Source organism: Amphiura filiformis, chromosome 13 (genome assembly GCF_039555335.1).
Source record: "Amphiura filiformis chromosome 13, Afil_fr2py, whole genome shotgun sequence".
Classification (NCBI taxonomy): Eukaryota; Metazoa; Echinodermata; class Ophiuroidea; order Amphilepidida; family Amphiuridae; genus Amphiura; species Amphiura filiformis.
The window spans coordinates 60,724,754-60,750,538 of NC_092640.1; the positions used below are offsets into that span (position 1 = coordinate 60,724,754).

General features: G+C 36.6%; 1 protein-coding gene across 1 annotated transcript; it reads right to left on the bottom strand.

Moving 5' to 3' along the window:
- Positions 1-2,434: 2,434 nt before the first annotated feature.
- On the bottom strand, positions 2,435-10,028 carry LOC140168610 (calicin-like). The gene is made up of 2 exons (XM_072192011.1): positions 9,956-10,028; positions 2,435-5,100 (listed from the first exon to the last, which is right to left on the bottom strand). Exon 2 carries the CDS (start codon positions 5,054-5,056, stop codon positions 3,719-3,721), a length of 1,338 nt encoding a protein of 445 aa, XP_072048112.1. The 5' UTR covers positions 5,057-5,100; positions 9,956-10,028; the 3' UTR covers positions 2,435-3,718.
- Between the last annotated feature and the right edge of the window lie 15,757 nt (positions 10,029-25,785).

A 25,785-nucleotide genomic window follows, 5' to 3' on the forward strand; every position in this document is an offset into this window, starting at 1 on the left:
ATGGGTTCTTTATTATGAGCCTTTGCCTTTTAAGTCTTCTCCAAAATGAAAAGGTTAAAAAAAGAACCTCAAAATATGCACAAAATGCTTGAGCAAGTACATATGTTTCACTAGTTTTCGATAGGGGGCCTATACAAATTATTTTTATGTACGGTATTGTATGTCATTTAAAAAAATAAAATGTCCATCTCAAACATATGTGCCCCCTCCCCTACTCCACTAACACTGACCAAGGTGAGCTTGCAAAATAAATGAGAGGATTTTCATATATCAAAATTAAGAAATATGAAGAAAAAGTAGTTAGTAATATTTCCATCCCCTACTTTTAATATATTAATGCCCCTTGCGTTAAGGTGGTACTACATGTACACCCCTGATAAATTTTGTGACTAATGTTGCATTTTTCTCAAAAAATAACTACACCCTGGTAACAAAAGTTATGTATATTATAGGGGCAAGGAATCCAATTACTTCACTGAAATTTCAGTGATTCAAGACAAGTGGTTCACTATAATATGTTAAGAAATGAGGTACATTCTAGCGGTACCTCTTTTCTTATCATAAATAACGTACCGCTTGTCTTGAGTCACTAAAATTCCAGTGTAGTAACTGGATTCCTTGCCCCTATACATAACTTTTGTTACCAGTGTGTTATTGTTTTTGAGAAAAATGCCAAAATAGTCACAAATTTATCAAGGGGTGTAGTACCACCTTAAAACATGATTTTTATCCTAGCTACTAATTAATACTAAAACATTAAGGAATTGTCTATAAATATAAACACATTCTAACTTGACAATTGTGTTGGTACTATAAAATAGAATAGTTTACATACTATATATGGTCGCATGTCACAAATAGGTCACCCCAAAATGGAGCAGCCGTAACATGAAAACGCTTTCTTCACACTTCAAGTTATGTTTATTCTAAAAGTACAATACCTATTGTAGAAAGTTTGGTGTCATTTTGTAGATAATTATGTTCTTTGTCAAATACAAAAACCCCCAAGTCAATTGGACTTTATACCTCAATATGTAAGATGTGTCAATGGAGCAGCCGGTTCGGGAGAGCCGGTTCGGGAGAGCCCCATAGGGTTATACACAAAATTGTGAAAATATGGCAAACTTCAAACCTTTGTATCTTGAAAAGTACAACTAGCATGGACCTCAAATTGCACATATATCATCCTGGATTGTAGATCTACCTCATAGTACATCAACTGTAACAAAAGATGTAACCAATTAATTGCCTAATTAAATGCTAATTAAGACAGTTTTCCCTATATGTTACATACAAAGTGTGCATACTATGCTCCGACATTTCTAAATGGACCATCTCTTGCCCGAGTCACCCTACTTATTCAAAAGAACACATATTTTTAAGGAAATTTGATGAGGAATTCAATTATGCTATTAGTTTTAGTGCCAGAAATTGAGGAAAAAAGTTTTGATTGAAAAATGTCATAAAAATTGTGAAATTATTTTACAATTTTTGACCACCCTGTATGTTTAACGCAAGGGATACTAAACTCTTTCTTCCTAATTTGTTTGAAGGACCCATGCAATGTCTTTCTGAATCCATATTTATTTTGAACTACATAGCTTTCAGAAAAGGAAAAATATGGGGGTTCACCATGACAAGAAAGATGCTAAGTTTGTTGTTGTTCCACCCTGTATATTTCTCACCCACCCTGTAGTATGATGTTATGCTTTGTTGATTTGGCATCCTTGTAATATAAGCTTTCCAGAAATATATACTTATAATGGTCTAAAATGTATTCATTAAAAGTTGTGTTGAATTGAATCAAAATTGGTGATATTTTTCTCATTTTACATCATGTTACACAAAAGATGACCAACTCATGACATGCGACCATATATAGAAGTACATTGTACAACTACCTTATACATGTACAATAAAATTCAACTACGGTACATTGTAAAAACCAGTCTACTACAAAATTCAATGAACAAAATTTCCTTAGCTATGTATTCCATGGATGGTACCTGGATTAATGTAGCTTTCATCAAAAGCACTCTATATGCTTGTAGACGAGGTTTTACGGTATACATTCAGATATCTTTTTAAATTTATTTTGTTTTCCTGATGAAATACTAACTGTTCCTTTCAACTCAGCAAAACCTCATTCAATGGAACAGTCCATATTTCACCTCATGAACATATTACTCATAAACATTCAATATTTGAAGAGCTTTGTTGCAAAACCCCTTAAATGTACATCCACTTGAGGTATTTTGAGAACACATCAAAAAATCATCAAAAATATCACTGATACATACATATATAAGAACAAAAGCAGTTTATGAACAAAAGCAGTTTTTGGCAGGATGCTCATCCTACCCAAGCATCCCGCCAAAAATTTCTTTTGTTGCAAACCCCCATAGCAGTACTTTTTTGATGATTTTTTAATGCGTGAGAGTTGACAGCCCTGTTTCCAGTTACTACAGAATTGCAAATTCGTGGTAACTGGATACTTGTCCAAGATATCTGCTTTCTGCCAGATAACCAGGGTCAGAATTACAAGCAACATACATGACACTGGGAAAATTGGTGATATTTTTATCATTTTACATTATGTTAGTAGGCCTATTGTTACACTAAAGATGACCAATTCATGATACGACCTCCCCCCCCCATGTACAATAAAATTCAATTACAGTACATTGTAAAAACAGGTCTACTTACAAAATTCAATGATAAAACTCATCATAGTCTGAGTAACTTTAAAGTTTTTATGTACATTACTACATAGTAACGGAATAAGCCCGATATATAATAATGAATAGCACCACTATAAGGTATACAATCTTGTGGTCCAGGAGCATGTTTGTAGGTCAAAATATCATGTGTGTAAACTAGAAAGTTTTTTTCTACTGTACTTGTGATGTTGTGTTGGATACACAACTGGCTACCGGGGGACACACAGTGTCACAAAACACAGTTTATGTCTCTACGAACCAGGCCTATATTGACATATTTTTGGAAACAAACTGTAACTCGAATAACAGCAGCAAGCAGAATCTTGGACAACTATCCAGTTACTACCACACAGAATTTTAAATTCGTGGGTAACTGGATAGTTGTCCAAGATTCTGCTTTCTGCCAGATAACCAGGATCAGAATTACAATTAATTGTGTGTATATCCAATAGTCTGTACAAATATGACAGGACCTGCCAGGATGAATCAGAAAATATTTATAGCCTTTAGGACTTTTCACCATGATTATCACAACCCTTGCAGGATATGCAAAGGGCTAAATCTACTTTTTACACTCTTACACTATTTTTTCCAGTTTATGACTAAAATAAGAATTCCATATTTGATAATCTAATCAAAGTATTTCATGTTGCGATAAAGTATCTTGAGTCATTCCGATTCCAGCCTTTTCTCTCATGTCCAAGCTTCCCTGGTTAGTTCTCATTGGTGCTAATTAGATCGAATACAGTAATTGTGGGAACCCTGTGGATTTCACACTGCCAAGGTTGTAGCTAGGCCAATTTCTAAGCCAGGTGGCAAATTATGTGCACTTATGATGAAAAAATCATTTGTTAAACAAAACAAAAAATTAATTTAAATTGAATTTTTTTATTTTTTTAAAAATCTTTTTTTTGTGCCGGGAGGGGCTGCCCGGCGTAACTAGCTACAACCCAGTTCAATGGGGATCTTGCATCTGTTCTACTTTCATACTGAAACATTTACTTGTGTAGCAAAATTGTCATTCCGACGGCAGCTTTTTCTTTCATATCCCAGCTTCCTTTGAAACGAAGTGGTGAGGTGAGTATAATTGTATTAATTTCTACACCACTCATATACACTACTCCTGTATGCTTAATGATATACTCATATTTCTCAAAATAGCGCTCTTCACCAGGCTGGTAGCTAGCAATAGCTAAAGTGAAGCGCCTCCCGACATGACTCTTGGCTGGCTTTACTGTGTACCTTTCACAAATAGGATCCCCTGAATAGTCTGTTTGCAAAGTACATGTCCATTCTTTGTCAGGATTCTCATCTCCTGTGAAGTGCAGTACTCTTTGTGAGAAACCTACTAAGTCTGATAGATCTATTGGTTCCACTTCAATACTCCAGTCTGATTCTTTCACACGACGTCGACGGTGTACTCCGAATGGTAGAGCAAAGTAAAGTCTTGGGTTAATGTGGGGGCATGTCTGTGAACTGCTTGTACCACATGAGCATGTTACCTCAACAGAATCCTCTGACAATTTTCGCTTCTTAAGCTCTCTGCTTGCAATATTTGCCCTTTCAGCATGAATCTTGTAAGCTTCATTATAATGTTTTGTCAAATTATTTGAAGATTTAAAAGTTTGGAGACGATCAGTATCTATGTTATGAAATCTAACAAATGGCAGCAATCGCTTTGCCCATTTTCCTTTGTCAAGAAGATCGAACAACTCTGCTTCTCTGGCCAAAACAAGTTCTTCCTGAACTTCAGTAACAGACAGAACATTTTTGACTTGATCATAAGTCAACTTCCAGAAGAGTGCTGTGTACTCTTTTCCATCAATATTTGTTAAGTTAGTTCTGATTGCACTGTAACATAATGCCACCATATCAGAGAGAAAACTTTCCACATACTGAAGCCACAGCAACCCAGCTTTGAAAGCATCACCATGGATACCTGTGAGGACATCTTTCATAAAACCCACACAGTCATCCTTCAAAGCTGGTACATCATACTTGTCTGCCAATGTGTGAATACCACACACATTATCAATAGTCAGTGTTAGTGCCCCTGTGTACAAAAACTTCAAGAAATCAGAGAAAGATGCCACTCCTTCGGGTGATTCTTGAAGAGTGATCTTCCTTTCTTCAGATTCTTTCCAGGTTTCACCCTTCAGCATAGTCTTGAATACTTTGCTCTGTGTTGCAAGCACAAACCTGTGAGCTGGAAATACCTGTTCTCCTACTGTCAAAGTCACATCACTGATATCTGCATTGTTGAAATGCTCACCAATGTTGGCAACGATGTTGGTCTTGTGCTCAAGGAACTCCTGTCCCGATGCTTTCCGTGCCATCTTTATACCAGGTTTAAATATATAGATGCTGTTTTGAAATCTACCTAAAAAGAAATTAAGAAAAAAAAAAAAAATCAAAATTTTAACATGAAAATATATATGAATTATGTGCAATTTTGGCCATTTTGATGCCCTCTACTGACCAAATTCTACTACCTATCAACTTCAAACTTGGTATTTCAGATAATCAGGCCATTCCTCAGGTAATGACATTTTCAAAATTTGAAATTGTGATTAACATGATTAATATACAAAACTGTGCAAATCAGTGATGTCATGCCTCATTAAATATATGCATACGCTAAAGTTGAAGAATGTGGGTACAGTATCAAAAACAAACAAAAAATCAATACATGAATAAATGGCCATAGAATAATAAATTTCTTTTTCAAGTTGAGATATAGTATTATGCAGCAAACTTTAGACTCTGGACAATTTGAGTAATTGGCATTTAAAATCTAAAAGTAACCTAGAACTAGCCCCGTCCTCAAACTGTGATGCCTCTCGAACAGAGAGAGAAGCGAGCGTAAATCTTTAGCTCATCATACAGGTATCCGAGTACAGCCAAGAATCCTGCGCTAGAAGTAACTAATTTGCATATTTAGCTGTATTTACATAAATTTTCTGGAGAATTAGGAATATTGTTAAATTTTATTTATTATTATACATCAATTGCATGAGGTTTCAGTTGAGTCTAACTATTACTATGTTTAAATGTAAATATCCTTAAGGGGGTACTACACCCATTGCATTTTCTTTTGCGTTTTTATGCATTTTGTGACGAAATGAGATTCAATGGGATTCTCATTTCGTAAAAAATGCAATGGGTGTAGTACCCCCTTAAAGATATTTACATTCAAACATTAGTAATAGTTAGACCCAACTGAAACCTCATAAAAAAATTGGACAAAGTGCTATGCAAAATGAAGGGGCAAATCTTCTCGTTCTATTGGTGGCATCAGTAGCAATGTAGCTTATGCTTAGGTAGAAGCCAAAAAGTGGTACGGTACATGATGTACCACTTTTTGGCACTTTTAAGCACTTGTGCGTAACTTGGGTTTCGCAGATGACAGCATGTTTCCAATCCCTGTGTCACCACTTAACATTGACTATGTGTATGCATGATTGCTTCTAATTTCCAAAATTTTTTATTTGTAAACTATGTTCGCAGATATAAAATGTTCGCGATATTGAAAAACAAGGCGGTTCTCGAACCACGAGTCTCGCCTGCTTTCGCAACCGCCTGCTTTTGTGATTACTTTTGGTCGAGGTAAATGAATTTGGCGGTTATCGGCTAGGCACGATTATCTGGCTGATGGTGACTGTGCCCACTAAGTTTCATGCCCATGCAACAGTTTTTACTAATTTGACCCCTGGTGACCCTGAAATGACCTTCCAAAACGTTGGCTCTAAATGTTGACTGTATCCACTAAGTTTCATACCCACACGACAGTTTTTACTAATTTGACCTCAGATGACCCCTGGTGGCCTCGAAATGATCTTCCAAAATTTGGCTTTAAATGTTGACTGTACCCACCAAGTTTCATGTCCATCGACAGTTTTTACTAATTTGACCTCAGATGACCCCTGGTGACCTCGAAATGACCTTCCAAAAATTTGGCTTTAAATGTTGACTGTACCCACCAAGTTTCATGCACAACCGATACTTGTTACTAATTTGACCTCAGATGACCCCTGGTGACCCCGAAATGACCTTCCAAAAATTTGGGTCTAAATGTTGACTGTACCCACCAAGTTTCATGCCCATCCGACAGTTTATACTAATTTGGCCTCAGATGACCCCTAGTGACCTTGAAATGACCTTCAAAAATTTTGGCTTGAAATGTTGACTGTACCTACCAAGTTTCATGCCCATCGACAGTTTTACTAATTTGACCTCAGATGACCTCTAGAGGTCCTCAGTGACCTTGACCCACTAACCAATACAAACCGGTTTTGTCTCGGGTCAAGATGCACCCACCCACCAAGTTTGAGAACCGTGCGACTCCTAGTCTCCGAGAAAATAGGCGAAAACCAAAACTTTAATCAAATTTGTCACACACGCACCCCCACCCCCACACACACCACTACATACGGAAAAGTGATTATATAGTCTCCTGCCTTATCAGGCGAGACAAAAAACATTGTTTTTGACGACGGTGTACTCGAAATTAAAATATAGGGTATATTTTTGAGAATCATGAGAATGCTGAAATCCCTAGAAATCTTACTTTTTCACGCTCAATTTACTCCAGGATCTCACTTTTGTGAAACTGTTTTGCCTTCCTAATATTTAGCAAATCACTCAGATTCTGGGGTTTGTTTACACCGATTAAATCACTAGGGGTTTACCTAGTCCGAATAATCAGTCCCAGAACAACATATTAATTTCTGACATGATCGTGGATTTACCCAGTTTGGCCGCTGATCAGGCCCATAGCCAGGATTTTTTGTTAAGAGGGGTGCTGATTTTGAAAAAGTGGACTTTTGTCAGGGGGTCAATTTTGTGAAAAGTAGACTTTCTTCCCCAAATTTGGACCTTTTTTGACCAAAAAAGCTTTAAAAGTCCAATTTTTGGCTGATTCCGTGGGACTTTTCTTTGTCGGCTTTATTAATGACGCACCCGGCCTGCGGAGGCGCGACAAACTGGCATCTGACCACAAAGGTTTATATGTTTGTGCCAAATGCAAGAAATGCCGCAATTGTGATGAGTTTTTGTTGAAGCCGGTGCTGCACCACATTGTCTCACATGTGTTTCATTCTTTATGGATTCTTTGTCAGGCAGTTTGTGGATACTCATGACATGAATGATGCATGGCTATTTGCTTGAAGTTAACATAAAACTGTATCATATCAACCACATGATGCATCCAATTGGGTGTATTTGTACACTTTTCTGTTATAAATTTGTTTCCCTCATACATTATAAGGACAACAGAGTTCTCCTTCGAAACAAAATCAGAGAACAGCCTGTGTTCAGTCAAGTTATAGCTCAATCGACTGTGGTGCAAGAGGTTGTGGGTTCGTACCTTGGCAGTGGTTAGTACGCTCTTGTGTAAAAGAAATTGAGTTTTTAATTGAAATTTAATACCCTGGTCAAGGAACTCTCATTGTAATCTGTAGGAAACTCAGGGAGCTGATCCTGGCTGCTGAGGTCTACTGTGAATAGCTAGGGTGTGTGCTTCCTACATGTAGAGCTGCAAGTCCCTTTGTGTTGAACTTGTTGTTTTATAATGGTTTATGGAATGATGTTGGGCCGTAGAAGCACAGATTCCAATATCTGTGGTAGAAGTCAGCGACGAAAACCTGTAACAGGTGTTCACTGCTCAGGCTTGTGGATCAATGTCTAGACGGTACTTAGTTGTGCTTGGCATATATAGCGCACTATAAATAAATGTGTTTTTTTTCCTTGAAATGTTAAAAAAGGGGTGCTGTAAAAGTGGAAGCGATTGCCGAATAGGGTGCAACTCTACTAATCTTATTACAAGACTGCCCTACCCCAACCCTAACCCAATACTCCGTAAACTAGGACTGGACTCAAGTCTAGCAAGTTGCACCCTATTCGGTAATTGTACTTAAAAGTGTAATTTATTGAAATTATGCAAAAAATCAGGGTATTTTTTAAGGCCAATTTATTTTGTTTTAGTAGGGTACGTCATAACAAATCATAAAAATATGTTACAGTACTTCAGAACTCTAGCTTCAAATTTGCACACGATAGTTCCGCATTCAATGCTAGCCTAGAGTGCTTTGGTAGACATGTCCACATTGCTTATTATAGAGGGCGACATTCAATCCAAAAAGTTTGGACCACAGTAGCTCACAGTCAATGGCTTAACTGTGTAATCCCCATAGGGAAATACAACAATTTGAAATTTGGACACCAGAAACTTGACGACGTAGTCTAAAAAGTGCTGGTACTTTATATCCTTGATACAGAAGTCAGCATGCAGTGAAAGAATAGATTTCATAAAATAAAATCGCCTTTGTTTAAAATGGATCATCGTGGTAAAAATGATGCATTACATGCATTTTTTGTACAGTAAGTCATTGACATTGTAAGGCCAGTGTTCGAAATAAGCACTTATCCTCTTGTCCAAAAATCACTGGGGACAACCATATTTAGCTATGTACTTATATCCCCTGGACAACCACTATATTTTACCTCCAAAAGTAAGACACATTTTGGGGACAACCAAAATGTATTGAGGACAAGCAGAATTTATGCTTGAAGGGTAACCTCCATATTTTCCTTATTTCGGACACTGTGTAAGGCATTGTGAATGATGGTCGCAGAAAAGTGCAGTTTTTAAAAACAGACATTTGCTCATAACTGCGCTAGTTTTTGACCTACATACATGGTTGACCCCTCATTTTTTAAGTTAAATAATCACCTTTTTAAACAAAATAATTTCCATGTGAAATATCCTACTTGAAAATTTTGTGAACATGCCTATAGCTTTGGTCGGACAGCGGTGCAATTTTTTGCATCGGAGGTTATTTATTCTGTTAATGTTGAAATTTGGGTAAAGTTATTTCGATGAGCCAACTGTGTCTTTTGAGCAAGATTTGCCTAATTTGGACAGTCTAAAATTTTGCTAAGCCTAAAGTGTAATTTTAGCAACATTTTTGATGCAATCGCCTGTCGTGATAGGCTGTGTTTACTTCTGACCTTCCATTGCTTTACACTCGTCAAAGGTTTACTGCAAATGATTATAGGAGTGTAATGTAAATATTGAAGATGGAAGATATAAAAAATATAAGCAGGTAAGAATGGTGCAAACTTTCATGCTTTTAAGCTTAACTAAATTCATGGATTACTTCCATGCTAAATTGCACTGTTTGATTACTAAAACCTGATGTGGTACCATGATTAAGCAATTGACAAGTCGTACTTACCGTACCTTGTGCTGGAATCCTTTTTGTTGTAACTTTCATGCAATTATAATTACTTAATTGTGTTAAAATTCAACAAACTATCACAGCGCGGTTTGTTGATATGGAGAGACTGTCACCCGGCCACTTGTCACGGGCGCACACCACCAAAACTTTGTAAGATATCTGATCAATTTGCCGTGGCGGATCGTTTAACTTCAAATGTTTCGAGTTGGTACAATTCTGGTCTACCATGCGCATCCTGTAGGCCTATTTTAGGGTTAGGTTTGAGGTTAGGGTTATAATTAGGGTTAGGATTAGGGTTATAATTAGTGTGGGTTAGGATTAGGGTTATAGTTAGGGTGGGTTGCTTAGGGCCTACTTATTTCGAGTGGTGTCCTCGAACTGTGATGGCTCTTGTTTTAGAATGTCAACATATGTTAGGGCATGTCTTCCTTGTTTTCTTTTCCCATGCTTTGGAATCCAATGCACCAGTTTAGATACAGGCTATCTTGCTTCTATAGTAGTGGCCAGTAGGCCTAAACCGTGTCCTTCTTTCCCTGATCTTATCTGATAACTTATTTGGAAGGCAGTGGCGTAATTAGGGTTGGTAGCACAAGAGTTTAGGGGACGCAGGGGTAACCTTGTCAATCAAATACTTCATCTATTGTGTCCAATACTTAGTCCGATAAGTGATCAATGTATATCGATATTAACAATAGGATCAAGATCATGGAATTAAGCTACGGCGGCGCACTTTAATACTTAACGAGGTGATTCAGCCAGGTACCTGGATTCAGCAGCACTCAACAAGTTGTCATGACTTATAGAAATCATAGCGCCCGGGGCAAGAAACAAAATTGGTGCCCCCACCACCCTCACCCGAGAATATCTTAGATGCGGCATCCCCCTATTCTTGAAACAATTGCGCGCGGAGCACGCAAAATTTTTGACAAATAAGGCCTACCACTAATTAATTTGGGTTACAAGAAGTTGAATATCTTAAAATGTTCTTTCAATTGATTTTGTGCTGAAATGCGCGCGAAGCCCACGGAAATTGTGACTTTCATCGCTTGGAGGGGTGCAGAATCGATGCTGAATTGGTCAATTTGGTACCCCCTGCCCCCTAGTTATGCCACTGTTGGAAGGTCACCACACAGCTCTTTGTTTGTCATATACTGTTTCCAGTGGACATTACGCATTGACCTCAGCAGTCTGGTATAGCAGCAGGAGCAGCCATCCAGCTCCTTTGCCAGTTTGGAAGCGACTGTCCATGCCTCACACCAATAGAGCAGTAATAGTGATTCCATTGTTGCTGTAAATAGGCGTACACATTGCTTGAATCTTACTGAGAGCGATGACTTCTATTCCAGATCTTAGTCATCCCATTTCAACTGAGGTCTCCATGCTGCTGCTCAACATCAGCTTTGCCATGCCTTGTGGGTGCCAAGGCATGGCAAATTCACATGTTATTGCTTATAATAAATTGTTTGACTATGAATTAACTGTAGGCATCTTCATGGTTTGACCATCTAAACTCAACCCAGAAAGTATCGAAACGATTACAGATGGTCATATATATCGGGAACTGAAATACATAGCAAAAACTTATTTAATGTATATAAAGCGCAGCTTTCTCCTACGCATTTTGATACCTCTTTTGTTGCTCTACGATATCATTTGGTCGAGTTATGGGCGCTTGAGTGGCTTCAAGTTGGATTTTGAAAGTTGCACTTAGCTCCTATTCAAGCCAAATGCGTTTGTCGTGTACAGAGACACACACAAAATCAAGACAAATGACACCGATGTGCCCTGTTTACTTAACTATGAACTTAGCTTTATTTTACTCCTTCGACTTTAATACTTGCTACCCTTTACTTATCTCTGACTTATCTCATGAACTCTTTCTGCTGACATCTCAATACTTGGTGTGCACACCATCACACATACTCATTTGAATTTGGCGGACAAAAGCAATGGGCATTTATTGGTCACAATACAACGCATTTGGCTTGGTTATATAGGAGCTAAGTACAACTTTCAAAATCCAACTTGAAGCCACTCAAGCGCCCATAACTCGACCAAATGATATCGTAGAGCAACAAAAGAGGTATCAAAATACGCAGGAGAATATTGCGCTTTATATACATTAAATAAGTTTTTGCTATATATTTCAGTTTCCAATATATCTGACCATCTATAATCGTTTCGATACTTTATGGGTTGAGTTTATATCAAACAACTCTCCAAATCCATGATAATTGCATTGTATATACTGTAAGTAGACTACTCTATAATAGTTCCAGAAGTCCAAAATACCCAATGTGACCAATGTTCTATGTACAATTATCTGGTAAAAAGTAGTAAATTGTGTGTATTATTTCTGGGGTGGGGGTGGAGAGTGAACTTGGGGTTAATGTTAAAAAACAAAAACAAACAAAAATGCCCAAAATGGTAATAATTTTCTGTGGTTTTGTTCTGACTGCATGTAACCCCCTCCCCCTTTCTGGAATGAGTGTCTCAAATCCTTTGGTGATGCTCTTTGTGAAATTGAGGAATTAATGAATAATGCTACATACTAAATCTTTTGTATTTAAAGTATACTTATTATAGGGATGTCATACTACAGCTAGGGGATATTGTAAGACCCAGGGAAGATGCTCTAAAGATACAGTGTGATGCAGATATCTACTCAAAACGTTGGTTGTGTTTTCATTTACTTTTGTCCACTATCTCTGTGGTTCTGGATTCTTATTTAGCATGTTTAGCGTTAGTGTACACTTCCATGGTTTATACTGCATTAGGTTTTATCTGTCTTTGTCTTGTTCCCCACATATCAAGTTGGTATACCTGGCTCAAATCTTACAGCTTGGCAGACAAAATATTCGAATTCAGCAGCATACCTGATTAACAAAAAAAAAAATTTCTGTGAACTTGCCGCTTAAGTAAAGCACATATTTCTAAAATAGAACCAGTCCATAAAGGAAAATCCTGAAGTAAAGTAACCATCGCCGTAACATGACTGAGCAATTGAATACCTGAATACAAAACCCACCCAAGTCCATTTGGCCAAATTGAGTTAAGCATGGGTAATTGTTCCTTATACAATCTATTTAAGAATAACTCAAATCTACCCTCTATGTGCATCAATTAATCTCAAATGGTCAAAATTTGACCATTTAAGGTGAAAAAATATGCTGTTATTATGGTCCCAAACAGATACATCAACATTGGGGGATGATTGTATGGAAAATCCCCCTGTATCAAAATATTGGGGAGATGCAACCTACTATCCCTCCAGGATTTACGCCTATGCCTCTTGGATAGTGGCCTTATTTGCCTACTGGGCAAACCTATTTATTAATTCTGAAATCACAATACTTGTAAAGTTGTAATGATAAAATTGGATGGATTTCGTCTTCATCTATATGGGTAACACAAAGAATAAGATGGTAAGAAGAAAACATGATGCAGTGATGTTTTGTTGTTTATTAGTCAAGCAAGAATTCTCAAGGGGGAAGCCCCGGCACCTTTGTTACATAACCACTCAGGTACAGGACATTTTTTGTTTTGGCTATAGCCCCATCTTCAGACAATTTTGAATTATACTCGTACTAAGGGGGTACTACACCCCTGTGGTAAATTTGTGATTATTTTTGCATTTTTCTCAAAAAATAATAACACACTGGCAACAAAAGTTATGACTATTTATATTGGGGCAAGGAATCCAATTACTACACTGAAATTTCAGTGACTCAAGACAAGCGGTTCAGTATAATGATAGGAAATGAGGTACATCCTAGCGGTACCTCATTTCTCATCATAAATAACGAACCGCTTGTCTTGGGTCACTGAAATTTCGGTGTAGTAATTGGATTCCTTGCCCCTGTAATATACATAACTTTTGTTACCAGTGTGTTATTAGCTTTTGAGAAAAATGCAAAAATAAACACACATTTATCAAGGGGTGTAGTACCCCCTTAACGGTTTGCTCCAGTAGCATTCAATGCACATTTTATGGGTTCTTCTCTATGAGCCTGTAAATCTGCTCCATGGACCCTACATGTAAAATGAAAAGGTCCAAAAAAGAACCTCAAAATATGTGTATCCTTCGTGGAAGAGAATACCAAACAAATCCCAACTCAATCCTAACCCTAATCCTACCCTAACCCTAAATCCTAACCCTAACTCTAATCCTATTAGTATTTCGTGCTCTCTTACACTAATAATAAAGCTCAAAATATGCACAAAATGCTTATTGAGCAAGTATATACTATGCAATGCACTAGTTTTCGAGATGGGGCTATACAAAATATATTTTTGTATTGTATATCACTGGAGTGTAAAATGCCCATCTCAAACATAAGTGAGCTTGCAAAATAAATGAAAAAAGAATTTTTATGTATCGCAATTAAGAAATATGAAGAAAAAGTAGTTTACTTAGTAATTCTTCCGTCCCCTCCTTTTGAAATATCAATGCCCCCTACTTTAATAAAACATATCCTCACTACTAACTAATAGTAATACTAAAACATTAAGGAATTGTCTCTAATATAATCACATTCTAAGACAATTGTGTTGGTACTAAATACAATAGTTTCATACTATATGTAAACATCTACCAAAAAGTAATTACCCCCTCCCCTTAAATAAAGGTTATAAACGATTGATCGTATGCCATATTGCAGTTGAGGCAGAGTTTCTTTCTGCGGATTATGACACCTCACTTGTTGCAATGGTCCCAATATTGATGTTGCAGCGTACATTTAAATGAAAGTAACTCTAGATTTGAAAGTTGCAACAAAGTCCTATTGCCTTGTATTCATTGTCCTATAAAGACAATATTTTTGGCGCTCATTGGATTATTGTTTCATGAACTTGGATGTCAAAACATGTGATAATTAATAAAAAATGTCATTATTCACATCAGTGGTCACTGCTTACGTAATCCCATATTAAAACTATCCATCTGTTGTGACATCTCCCAATCATTGTGAATCTACTTTACCACTGCAAGGGCAACTTGCAATATTAGGCCATTTAGGACCTTGTTGGTCAGAAAAAAATATTGAAATCTTCATGTTTCAATTTGACATTATATGAATAATGATCACTAATGTGAATAATGGCAATTGTTATTGATTATCACATGATCCCCTCCAAATGCATGAAACAAAACGAATAATCCAATGAGAACTGAACACATTTCCTTCAACGGATACTGAATAAAACTTGGCAATAGGATTTTTGCTGCAACTTTCAAATCTATGGTTGCATGCTTTCATTAATGTATGCTGCAAATCAATATATTGGGACGATCGCAACAAATGAGGCGTCATAATGCGCAGATATAAATTCTGCTTGGACTACCCTTACCATAAGTCGAGGCTAAATAAGCCTTACCTTAGCCTCAACTTGGCCTCGATATCTTTTGAGGCTAAAAATTAACCTCAACTTAGCCATCGAGGCTAAGAAATTAACCTTATCGGTGACAAGGCTAAGAAATTAACCTCGTCTTAGCCTGAAATGTTTTTGAGGCTAAAAAATTAACCTCGTCTTGGCCTGCTTTAATTTTGAGGCTAAAATTAACCTCGACTATTTTTGAGGCTATTATTAGCCTAAAAAATATGGTCACATGATAGGTCAGAGGTCACCAACTGTCAGGGAGCAGACTACTGTATGCTGCTCAGAAACTGCCAATAATTTTGAAAAATTAACAGTTTAAAGGGTATTTTAGGCTTTTTTACTAGTGCCTAGTTCATGGGGAGCATAGCAACCATGTCTCTGGAAGAAAAATCAGCTTTTCGTAAGTTTCAAAGTCAGTATTTTATTGCTTCTTTTTCATCAGGAAATATGGCCTTTTTGAGGTTGTTGAATTCAGCAGACATGCATGCATTGTAGTCTGCAGACATGTATACATGTATATACTGCAGTTTGATGCTGGCTGACCCAGGTGAAAATGTGTTACTGCACTGATGTTGTTGGGGTGTTATGTTAATGTTTGGGGATGTTTGTACTTTAAATTGGGGGTGGGTTATTTAGAGAGTTCAAATATGGTGAGTTAATGTTGTTGGGAAAGTTCAAATAATGAAATATGATAGGTTGTCATATTGGAAGTGTTATGTTTGGTTAAGTTGGGATGACGTGGTGTGCATGCAATATGTCAATGTATTGGAGATGTTTCTACTTTGAAGTGGGGGAGGGTCGATCATCTGCAGAGTTCAAGTGTGGTGAGTTTTCACCGTCAACAAATTGGAATTGAATTGTTATGTTTGGTAAAGTTGGGATGTGGTGTGTTCTGTTGATGCATAAATTGGGAGTGTTTGTACTTTGAAGTGGGGAAGGGTCATTTGGAGAGTTGAATGTGGTGAGTTGTCACCTACACCCGATTTGAAAGAGTTATATGCGGGAGTTATATTTGGTAAAAGTTGAGATGTGGTATGGGGATGTTTGTACTTTTAAGTGGGGATGGTCATTTTGAGAGTTCTTATGGTGAGTTGTCACCTTCAGCATATTAAAAGAGTTGTTTGGTGACATTGGGATATGGTGTACGTGTCATAAACATAAACTCTTCCAATACGCTAAAGGTGACAACTCTACATATTTGAACTCTCCAAATTACCCCTTCCCCACTTCAAAATACAACCGTCCCATTACATTGACAGCACACCATATCCCAACTTTACAAACAAAACTTTCCAATACTAGTATGCTCAAGGTGATAACTTGCACCATATTGGAACTCTTACCAAATGACAACTCACCATAGTTGGATTTTCCAATTGACAACTCACCATATTGGAACTCTCCAAATGACACCTCACCAAATAACCCTACCCCCACTTCATAACACCCCAAAAATATTAGTAACACTTATCACCTATTCTCTGGATCAATAAATAGCCCAACCGTCCCTGCATGCATGTAATGTTTAGCCTCGTAAAATAGCCTCAAATTATTAGCCTTGTCTTAGCCTCTAAATATTGCGAGGCTTAACTAATTTAAATAATTAGGCTAATTTCCAGGCTAAGGCGAGGCTAAGATGAGGCTAAGACAACGCTAATTATTATGAGGCTATTATTCCGAGGCTAATATTTTGAGGCTAATAATGTGAGGCTAATGATACGAGGCTAATTATTTGAGGCTAATTATGCTAATTATTTGAGGCTTATCTAATTAAAATAATTAGGCTAATTTTCAGGCTAAGGTGAGGCTAAGATAAGGCTAAGACGAGGCTAAGGATATTAAGGCTATTCACGAGGCTTATTTTCTGAGGTTAAGTTGAGGCTTAGATAAGGCCTCGACCTTTGGTAAGGGTACATATCCCAAATTTTGCATACGATCAACCGTTTAGGAATTATGGCCATTATTTTTAAAAGGGGGGGGGGGTAATTAGTTTTTGGCAGATGTACATTGTACAATACCTTATACATGTACACGACTTTAAACGACAATGGACTTGGAAAATATTATGTATACATGTTGTTATCAAAAAGACGTTGCGTGTTGGTTGTTTTTAATTTGGTTGTATATGATTGTGCAGTTGTGTTTATACAGATTACCCAGAGGTTGTAGTGAATGTACATGTACTAGTTTCACCATCAAGTTGATGGGTTGTACAATACTGTGGAATGTAAACAAGGGTGCGAGTGCGCGTACGGACACCTGTGTTTGGTATCCAAAATTAACATATTATAATTATGATGTCAACAATGTCTGGAATAACTGATTTGAAAGTTAATTTGATGTCATTAAATGTTAAAGGCATCAGAGGTATAAACAAGCGCAGGAAAGTGCTTCATTGGTTAAGTAGAAAGCAGTCTGATATTATTTTACTACAAGAAACTTATAGTACAAGAGACCGGGACAAGAGAGTTGGAAAAATACTTTAAAAACAATTGGAATGGTGATGTGTTTCTATCACATGGGACAAATCATAGCAAAGGCGTTGTAATTTTGATAAAGAACAATGTGGAGTTTGAAATTATTTCGAATTATACTGACACCGAAGGAAGATACATTATTTTAGACATGAAGGTGAACAATAACCCCATGCTTTTGGTTAATGTGTATGCTCCATGCAGAAATTCTCAGGAGCAAATGCCATTTTATAATAAATTAAAAGACATTCTCTCTGATTTAGTGATTTGTACAGTGTTGATAAATGTATTATCTGTGGCGGGGATTTTAATGTGATGTTGAATTATCATCTTGACAGAAGCGGGGGTAACCTGCACCAAAAATCCTGTGTTGTTGATGCCGTTCTGAATTTAATGGATCAGTTAAACCTTATTGATATCTGGCGGGTTCGAAACCGAAATCTTAGAAAATATACTTGGCGCCAACGAAACCCCTTAATTCAGAGTAGACTTGATTACTGGTTTATTTCCGAGAACTTACAAGATTGGGTTAAAAAGTGAGATATCTGCCCTGCAATTAATACTGATCATTCTTCAATTCATCTTAATCTGGAACCTAATGATAATAATAATCATGGCCCTTCGCACTGGAAATTTAATGATCTTTATGTGATGATGTTAAGTTTATTGGTGAGTTTATTTGTAAGGTTAATGATTTGGAAAAGAAGCTCAAACAAGCTGAAGATATACTTAATACCAATCCTAGTGATGAAGCAAATACTAATTGGGAGAAGTTGAAATCTGATCTTGATGATCATTATGAGTATGTAACCCAAGGAGTAGTTGTAAGATCTAGAGCAGACTGGTTGGAAAAAGGGGAGAAAAATAGTAAGTTCTTTCTCAATCTGGAAAAGTCAAATAAAAGCAAAAGCACCATCAGATGCGTGCTAAGTGAAGACGGTACAGAATGTGTTGATGAAAAGAATATTTTGAATGAGATAAAACATTTTTACTCTACTTTATACTCATCTAAAGAAGTTGATCTTGACTCGCCATCATCTCAACGTTTTTTTAATGATTCAATTCCCAAATTGTCAAATGATGACCAAAGGCCAAAAAAAAAAAAAAAAGGTTCGTCTCAAAGCTGACGCGCGCGTTTGTAAAATCCCACGATTTGACAAAAATGCGGAAATTTTTTATTTTTTTTGGTTTTTTCCAGAAAAAAATCGGCGAAAATCAGACTTTTTTCTCCAAATTTTCTCGCCGTGATTCTAAACCAACTATCTCGCTTTTTAAGAAAGTTTCCAAGCAGTGCACTTACTATAAAAATGTTGCTTTATGCCATAAAAGTTCGCCGAATTCAATAAAATGCAGTTCCAACATCGCCAAAGTGCAGAATTCAACAGCATTGCAAGCACATGGATGAGTGTAAAACTCAATAAAACTGACATTTCATTTCAAATGAGTTCAAGTTTAGGCCAAATATCATTATATTAATCGAATTAGTGGAATATTTTGACTATAAAACATAATTCATGGTCAAATTTTTGTCACTTTTTCTTCGACTCACGCCGCAGTGAGTTGTTCACAAATTACATGACAATCTAAACTGACCTAATCTGATCAACAGAGGGCCAGGTAGGCAATATTTTTTTATTTATTTTTTTTAAAAATTATTTTCGTATTTTCGGGCGTTTTTAAAGCTTCTTGTGCCTACAAAATACCATGAAAAAAGTCGGGAATAAAAAAAAAAAAAATCGCATTTCGCATTTGTTTTTAAATTTCTCGTCAGCTTTGAGACAAACCTTTTTTTTTTTTGGCCAAAGAGCTGTGAAGGTGAGCTCACGATCGAGGAATGTTATAAAATACTTAGCAGTATGAAAAATGGCAAGTCACCTGGTAATGATGGTCTCACAGTTCTATTTTATACAACTTTTTGGGTTGAATTTGGACGTTTCCTAGTTGACTGCTTGAATGCAAGTTATAATTTGGGTGAATTAACAAATTCTCAAAAACAAGGTGTCATAACATTAATTTTGAAGAAAAAAATAAAGACAAACGTAAGGTGGAGAATTATAGACCCATTACTTTGCTTAATGTGGATTTGAAAATTGGGTCATAAGTCATTGCCGAAAGGATTGCTAAGGTTTCTCCAAAATTAATCGGCTGTAACCAATCGGCTTTTGTCCCTGGTAGATATATTGGGGATGCTGTAAGAACTGTGGCTGATATTTTATATTTTACTAAAGAAAGAGACATCCCTGGAATTTTACTGTGTATAGATTTTGAAAAGGCATATGATTCAATAGATCATAAATTTATGCAACATGCAATGAAAAAGTTTAATTTTGGAAGCTCTATTCAGAAATGGATTGATACTTTTTATAATAATATCACAAGTTGTGTTATGAATAATGGTGTGTCAACCGGGTATTTCCCCATTAATCGTGGTCTTAGACAGGGTGATCCCCTGAGCTGTCAGCTCTTTAATTTAGCCATTGAAGTCCTTTGTATTCAGATGAATAATAATGAGGACATTGTGGGCATTCAAATTGATCCTAGCGATCGAGGTACACAGGTGAAAATGTCTTGTTATGCAGATGATATGTGTTTATTTGTTAAGGATATTGATTCAGTTAAATGTACTATGAAAGTGTTAAGGGAGTTTCAGTCATGTTCTGGTCTATAAGTAAATAATAATAAGACCGAAGCAATGTGGATCGGAAGTGTCAGGGATAATAAAAACAAACCGCTGGATGTACAGTGGACTAAGACTGTAAAAATCTTAGGAATTTACTTTGCATATGAGGAAAAAGAGGTGATAAATCTGAACTACAATGATAGAATAAGATCTCTGGAATGTACATTAAATTTATGGAAACAGAGAGATTTAACAGCAATTGGCAAAATCTTGGTGATTAAAACATTCGGTTTATCAAAACTTCTCTATACTTCAGCAATGATTGGTATGCCATTAAGTATTCAAAAGAAGGTTAATGATATTATTTACAAGTTCATCTGGAATGGCCCAGATAAAATAAAACGGTCTGTTTTGTGTAGAGAATTAGATGAAGGTGGTTTGAAAATGGTTGACTTACAAGCAAAAATCAAAACACAATCTGTTATGTGGCTTAAGAGACTAATTATGCCAAACAAATCTGGTTGGAAAAGTATCTTAATATTTTATCTAAGAAACCTGGGTGGCACAGGTATTCTGGAGTGTAATTTTGATTTTCGAACACTATCAGGAATTATTCCCCCATTCTATTTGAATGCATTCAAATTATGGTCAAAGTTTAATTCAGGTGAGCCAAAAAATGCTATCGAGGTTTGCAAACAAGTGATTTGGAATAATAAGCGTATTCTGATTGGTAAAAAGTCGGTGTACTACTCTAAGTTTGAGGAAGCAGGCTTCCATACAATTTACGATTTCATTGATGACAAAGGCAATGTTAAGAATTTTGCTAACAGGATGGGTGATAACTATAATAGAATTGATGTGCTTAAATGGTTTGGACTGATTAATGCAATTCCAAAAAGTTGGTGTGACATGAGGACTTGGGCATAGTGATCAACTTATCGAGAGGAAGTGTTCCACTTCTGAAACTGAAGTCCAGGGATGTTTATAAGTCATATATTGATAGTATTAAAACTGATCCTGTTAGCCAATTTTCATTAAAAAGAGTTTATAATATGACCGAAGCCGAATGTTGCGAGCTGTATTTAATGCCTTTCAGAGCTACGCTAGATGTGAAATTAAGATGGCTTCAGTACAGAATTACTCATAACATTTTGCCAACTAATGACTGGCTGTGCAAAGTGGGTTTGGTTAACAATGATAAATGTGACCCCTCGGCACAACTGAGCCCTGAAGTCGCCAATCATCATTTTTGAGATATTCAACCAAAATATTCTGATTGAAATTAGCTTTGAAATGATGTATATCATGTCTATAGTACTTGACATTTAAGTAGTAAAAATCAATAAAACAGTCAATAAATCCTTTGTTTCCTATTGTTTATTGTTAAGTTCGATGGAGCATATCTCAATAGTGGCACTGGCGACATCCGGGCTCAGTTGTGCCGAGGGGTCACAAATGTGTTTTTTGTAAAACAGAGAAGGAAACCATTGTACATCTTTTTGCTAGTTGTAATATTGTGAACTCTTTCTGGCAAAGTATTCAGACTTATTTTGATTTCATCTGAGTTCGATGAATTTAGTAAAGTATTTGGTTTACTGGATACAAATGTTAATTACTGGGCAGGTATTAATCAAATTATGCTCATTGCTAGAAGATATATTTACAAGTGTAGATGTGAGCAGTCTAAGCTATCTTTTAATGGTTTCAAAAATATTGTTGTTGATACCTTGAAGCTTGAACATTTTTTGTGCACAAAGAAAATTGAAGTTGGATTTACATTTTAAAAAGTGGGATCCCTTTCTCAGCTTGTTGTAATGCATTATATCTGGGATATCTTAGTGTACCCTTATTGTATTTTATGTATACGATTGAGGTGGTGCTGCACCCCTGGCCAATTTGATGCCTATTTTTGCATTTTTCTCCAAATTTGTTGAGAGGAATGCAAGGATGGTCACGGTTTTGTCAGAGGGTGTGGTACCGCCTTAAATCCTTTAACCCATAAAAGTGTACTAGAATTTGTTTGTTGAAAATTCATATTAATTTCATGACCCCATTTATATGCTTGTCTGGAACTTGTTGTGATGCATTATATCTTGGATATTTTAGTAGCCTTTATTGTATATTATGTATACCGTTAAGGTGGTGCTGCACCCCTGGCTAATTTTGTGCCTATTTCTGCATTTTTTCTCCAAATTTGTTGAGGAATGCTGGGATGGTCACGGGTTTGTAAGGGGGTGTGGTGCCGACTTAAATCCTTAAATCCATAAAAGTGTTTTTTTGAAAATTCATATTAATTTCATGACCCCATTTATATGCTTGTCTACGACCGGCAGTGAATAGAATATTGTATTGTTTTATATTACCCCCCTGGAACTTATCTGTATTGTATATTCTTTTTGTGCTTGTATTACATGTATTATTGTACTGTTTTTATTTGCAACGCATGAAATGATTTAAATAAAAGCCCGATTTCGGGCATGAAATACAAAAAAAACCCTTATACATGTACAAAAAAATTCAACTACGGTACATTGTAAAAACTAGTCTACTTACAAAATTCAATGATATAAATCATCATAGTCTGCGTAACATTCAAGTTTTTAAACTTAAAGGAGTATTTTGTGAACCTAGTATTCCTATAGCATCCTCTTTTTATGGCATTTTTCAGTAGATATCCACGAAAAAAGCTTATTCCCAAAATTTCAGTTGATTCCGATTTTGCGTTTGCGAGTTATGAATGACTTATGTGTATTACACTGCTCCATAGACACTGTGTTGTAATTTCGTTCTGGTGCACCAGAATGAAATTAAAATTTCACGATATCTTTGCCAAACGAATTAATCTGCAAGAAATATTTTGTACATAAACATTATGTAGCCAGAGGTTTCCATTGATATAAAAATCTCAACTTTTTTTTGAGAAAAGTGGGGGGATGATGCTGTGGATCACGAAATGCCCTTTTAATACTCTATGTACATAGTAACGGAATGAGCCCGATATATAATAATGAATAACACAGCTATAAGGTATAAATTCAATTACTTTTGGTCCAGGAGCATGTTTGTAGGTCAAAATTTCATGTGTGCAAACTATAAAGTTTCTCCTAATGTATTTGTGATGTTGTGTGGCATCGATTTGCAGTTGTATGTCAACCAAGGACACACAACTGGATTCAGATACCAGGAGACACACAGTGTCACAAAACACATTTTATGTCTCTAATCAATGAACCAGGACTATATTGACAGATTTTTGGAAACAAATTCTAGCTCAGATAACCACAGCGAGCAGTATCTTGGACAACTATCCAGTTACTACCACACGAAATAAAGCACATTCTATTGTGGTAACTGGCTAATTGTCCAGGATTCTGCTTTCTGACCGATAACCAGGGTCAGAATTACAAGCAACATGGGATAGCCTGAGATTGAGAACATAGTCCTTGCAGATTTTGGTTTAAAAAAATTTACATAATGTTAAGATGCAGGTAGCCACTTTCAATTTTTTTATGAAAATAAATATCGTAGGAAGTGCATCTTGAAGGTATTATAAAAGGTCTTGGGATTTGTTTTATTCAGAGCCAAAGGGAAACCATTGTTGCTAGTGTTTGGAAGTTTTTACTACATTGATTCAAGCACCACGAATTCACTTCATTTCGGAAAGCTGACTATCAATGGATTTTGTTTAAATTTTGGATGCCCATTGCCAACACATAATTAGAGAAATAATGTTAAACTAGGCGGTTACCCGTATTTGGCGGTTCTCGGCTGTCGCGATTACCTGGCTGATGGTGACTGTACCCACCAAGTTTTATGCGCATAGGACTGTTTTTACTAATTTGACCTCAGATGACCCCTTGTGACCTCGAAATGACCTTCCAACATTTAGCTCAAAATGTTGACTGTACCCACCACGTTTCATGCCCATACAACAGTTTTTAGTAATTTGACCTTGGATGACCCCAAAATGACCGTTCAAAAATTTGATTTTAAAAGTTGACGGTACCCACCAAGTTTCATGCCCATACAACATTTTTTACCATTTTGACCTCCGATGACCCCTGGGTGACCCCGGATGACCCCAAAATGACCGTCCAAAAATTTGACTCTAAATGTTGACTGTACCCACCAAGTTTCATGCCTATATGACAGTTTTTACTAATTTGACCTCAGATGACCCCTGGGTGACCTTGACCCACTAACCAATACAAACTTGTTCCGTCTTAAGTCCAGATGCACCTACCCACCAAGTTGCATGCCCATATGACAGTTTTTACTAATTTGACCCCTAGATGACCTCTGGTGACCTTGACCCACTAACCAATACAAACTTGTTCTGTCCTGGGTCAAGACGCACCCACCCGTCAAGTTTGAGGAACGTGCGACCCCAGTCTCCGAGAAAAACAGTTTTTACTAATTTGACCCCTGGATGACCTTGGGTGACCTTGACCCACTAACCAATACAAACTTGTTCTGTATGGGGTCAAGCTGCACCCACCCACCAAGTTTGAGGAACGTGCGACCCCTAGTCTCCGAGAAAATAGGCGGACAGACAGACAGATAGACGTAGACAGACAGACAGAGGCACAGAGTCACAGACTACCAGTATTATTATATAGATGGGAATTAGTGTTCCTGATTTCTTTAATGACTTCATGATTTTCAGTGCTCCACACATATCAAAAGACAAATTGGTTAAAATGCTTTTATCTTCAATGTTGAGCTATATTTTAACTAGCGACTGAAACCTAATTAAGCCATCTAGGCAAAAAGTTCCACTACCAAACTACAGCAATGTTGAAAAATGTGAGTCGCATTTCTTGTCACCACTATCACCAGATTAGGTAGTTTTTCATAAGCTTCACTTTTGTGATTTTGGTACCTGTTCTACCTTTTTTTTGTCAAATTCATTTCAACTAGGCAATCTAAATTGAACTCACCATTTTATACATCCCAAGGTACTTGGGTCATTCAAAAAGTTCTACCTCCTACATTTCATTTGATTACAGTTCTTATTATGCTCTTATCTTTTCTTTGCTAAAAAGCAACAGTCTTTGCTGGAGTGATGCAGATTCTTTTGTCATTTTACACAATTTCCAATATTTTTCTTTATGTCAGCTTCAATTTAAGCCATCTGAAGGGACTAAGTCATATTTTATGGTAACTTCAGTTTGGTCTTCTATATATGTTCTTTGCAGATATGTGGATATTTTCCGTTTCCGCAGCCTTGAATCCTGGTTTCATTTTTACTTCCCTTACAACAAACACAAAAAGATATTTAAAAAAATGTTCTCATCAGTTAAAAGACCATAGGTTATCATCATGGAAAATATGAATGGGCTGCTACTTGCCGA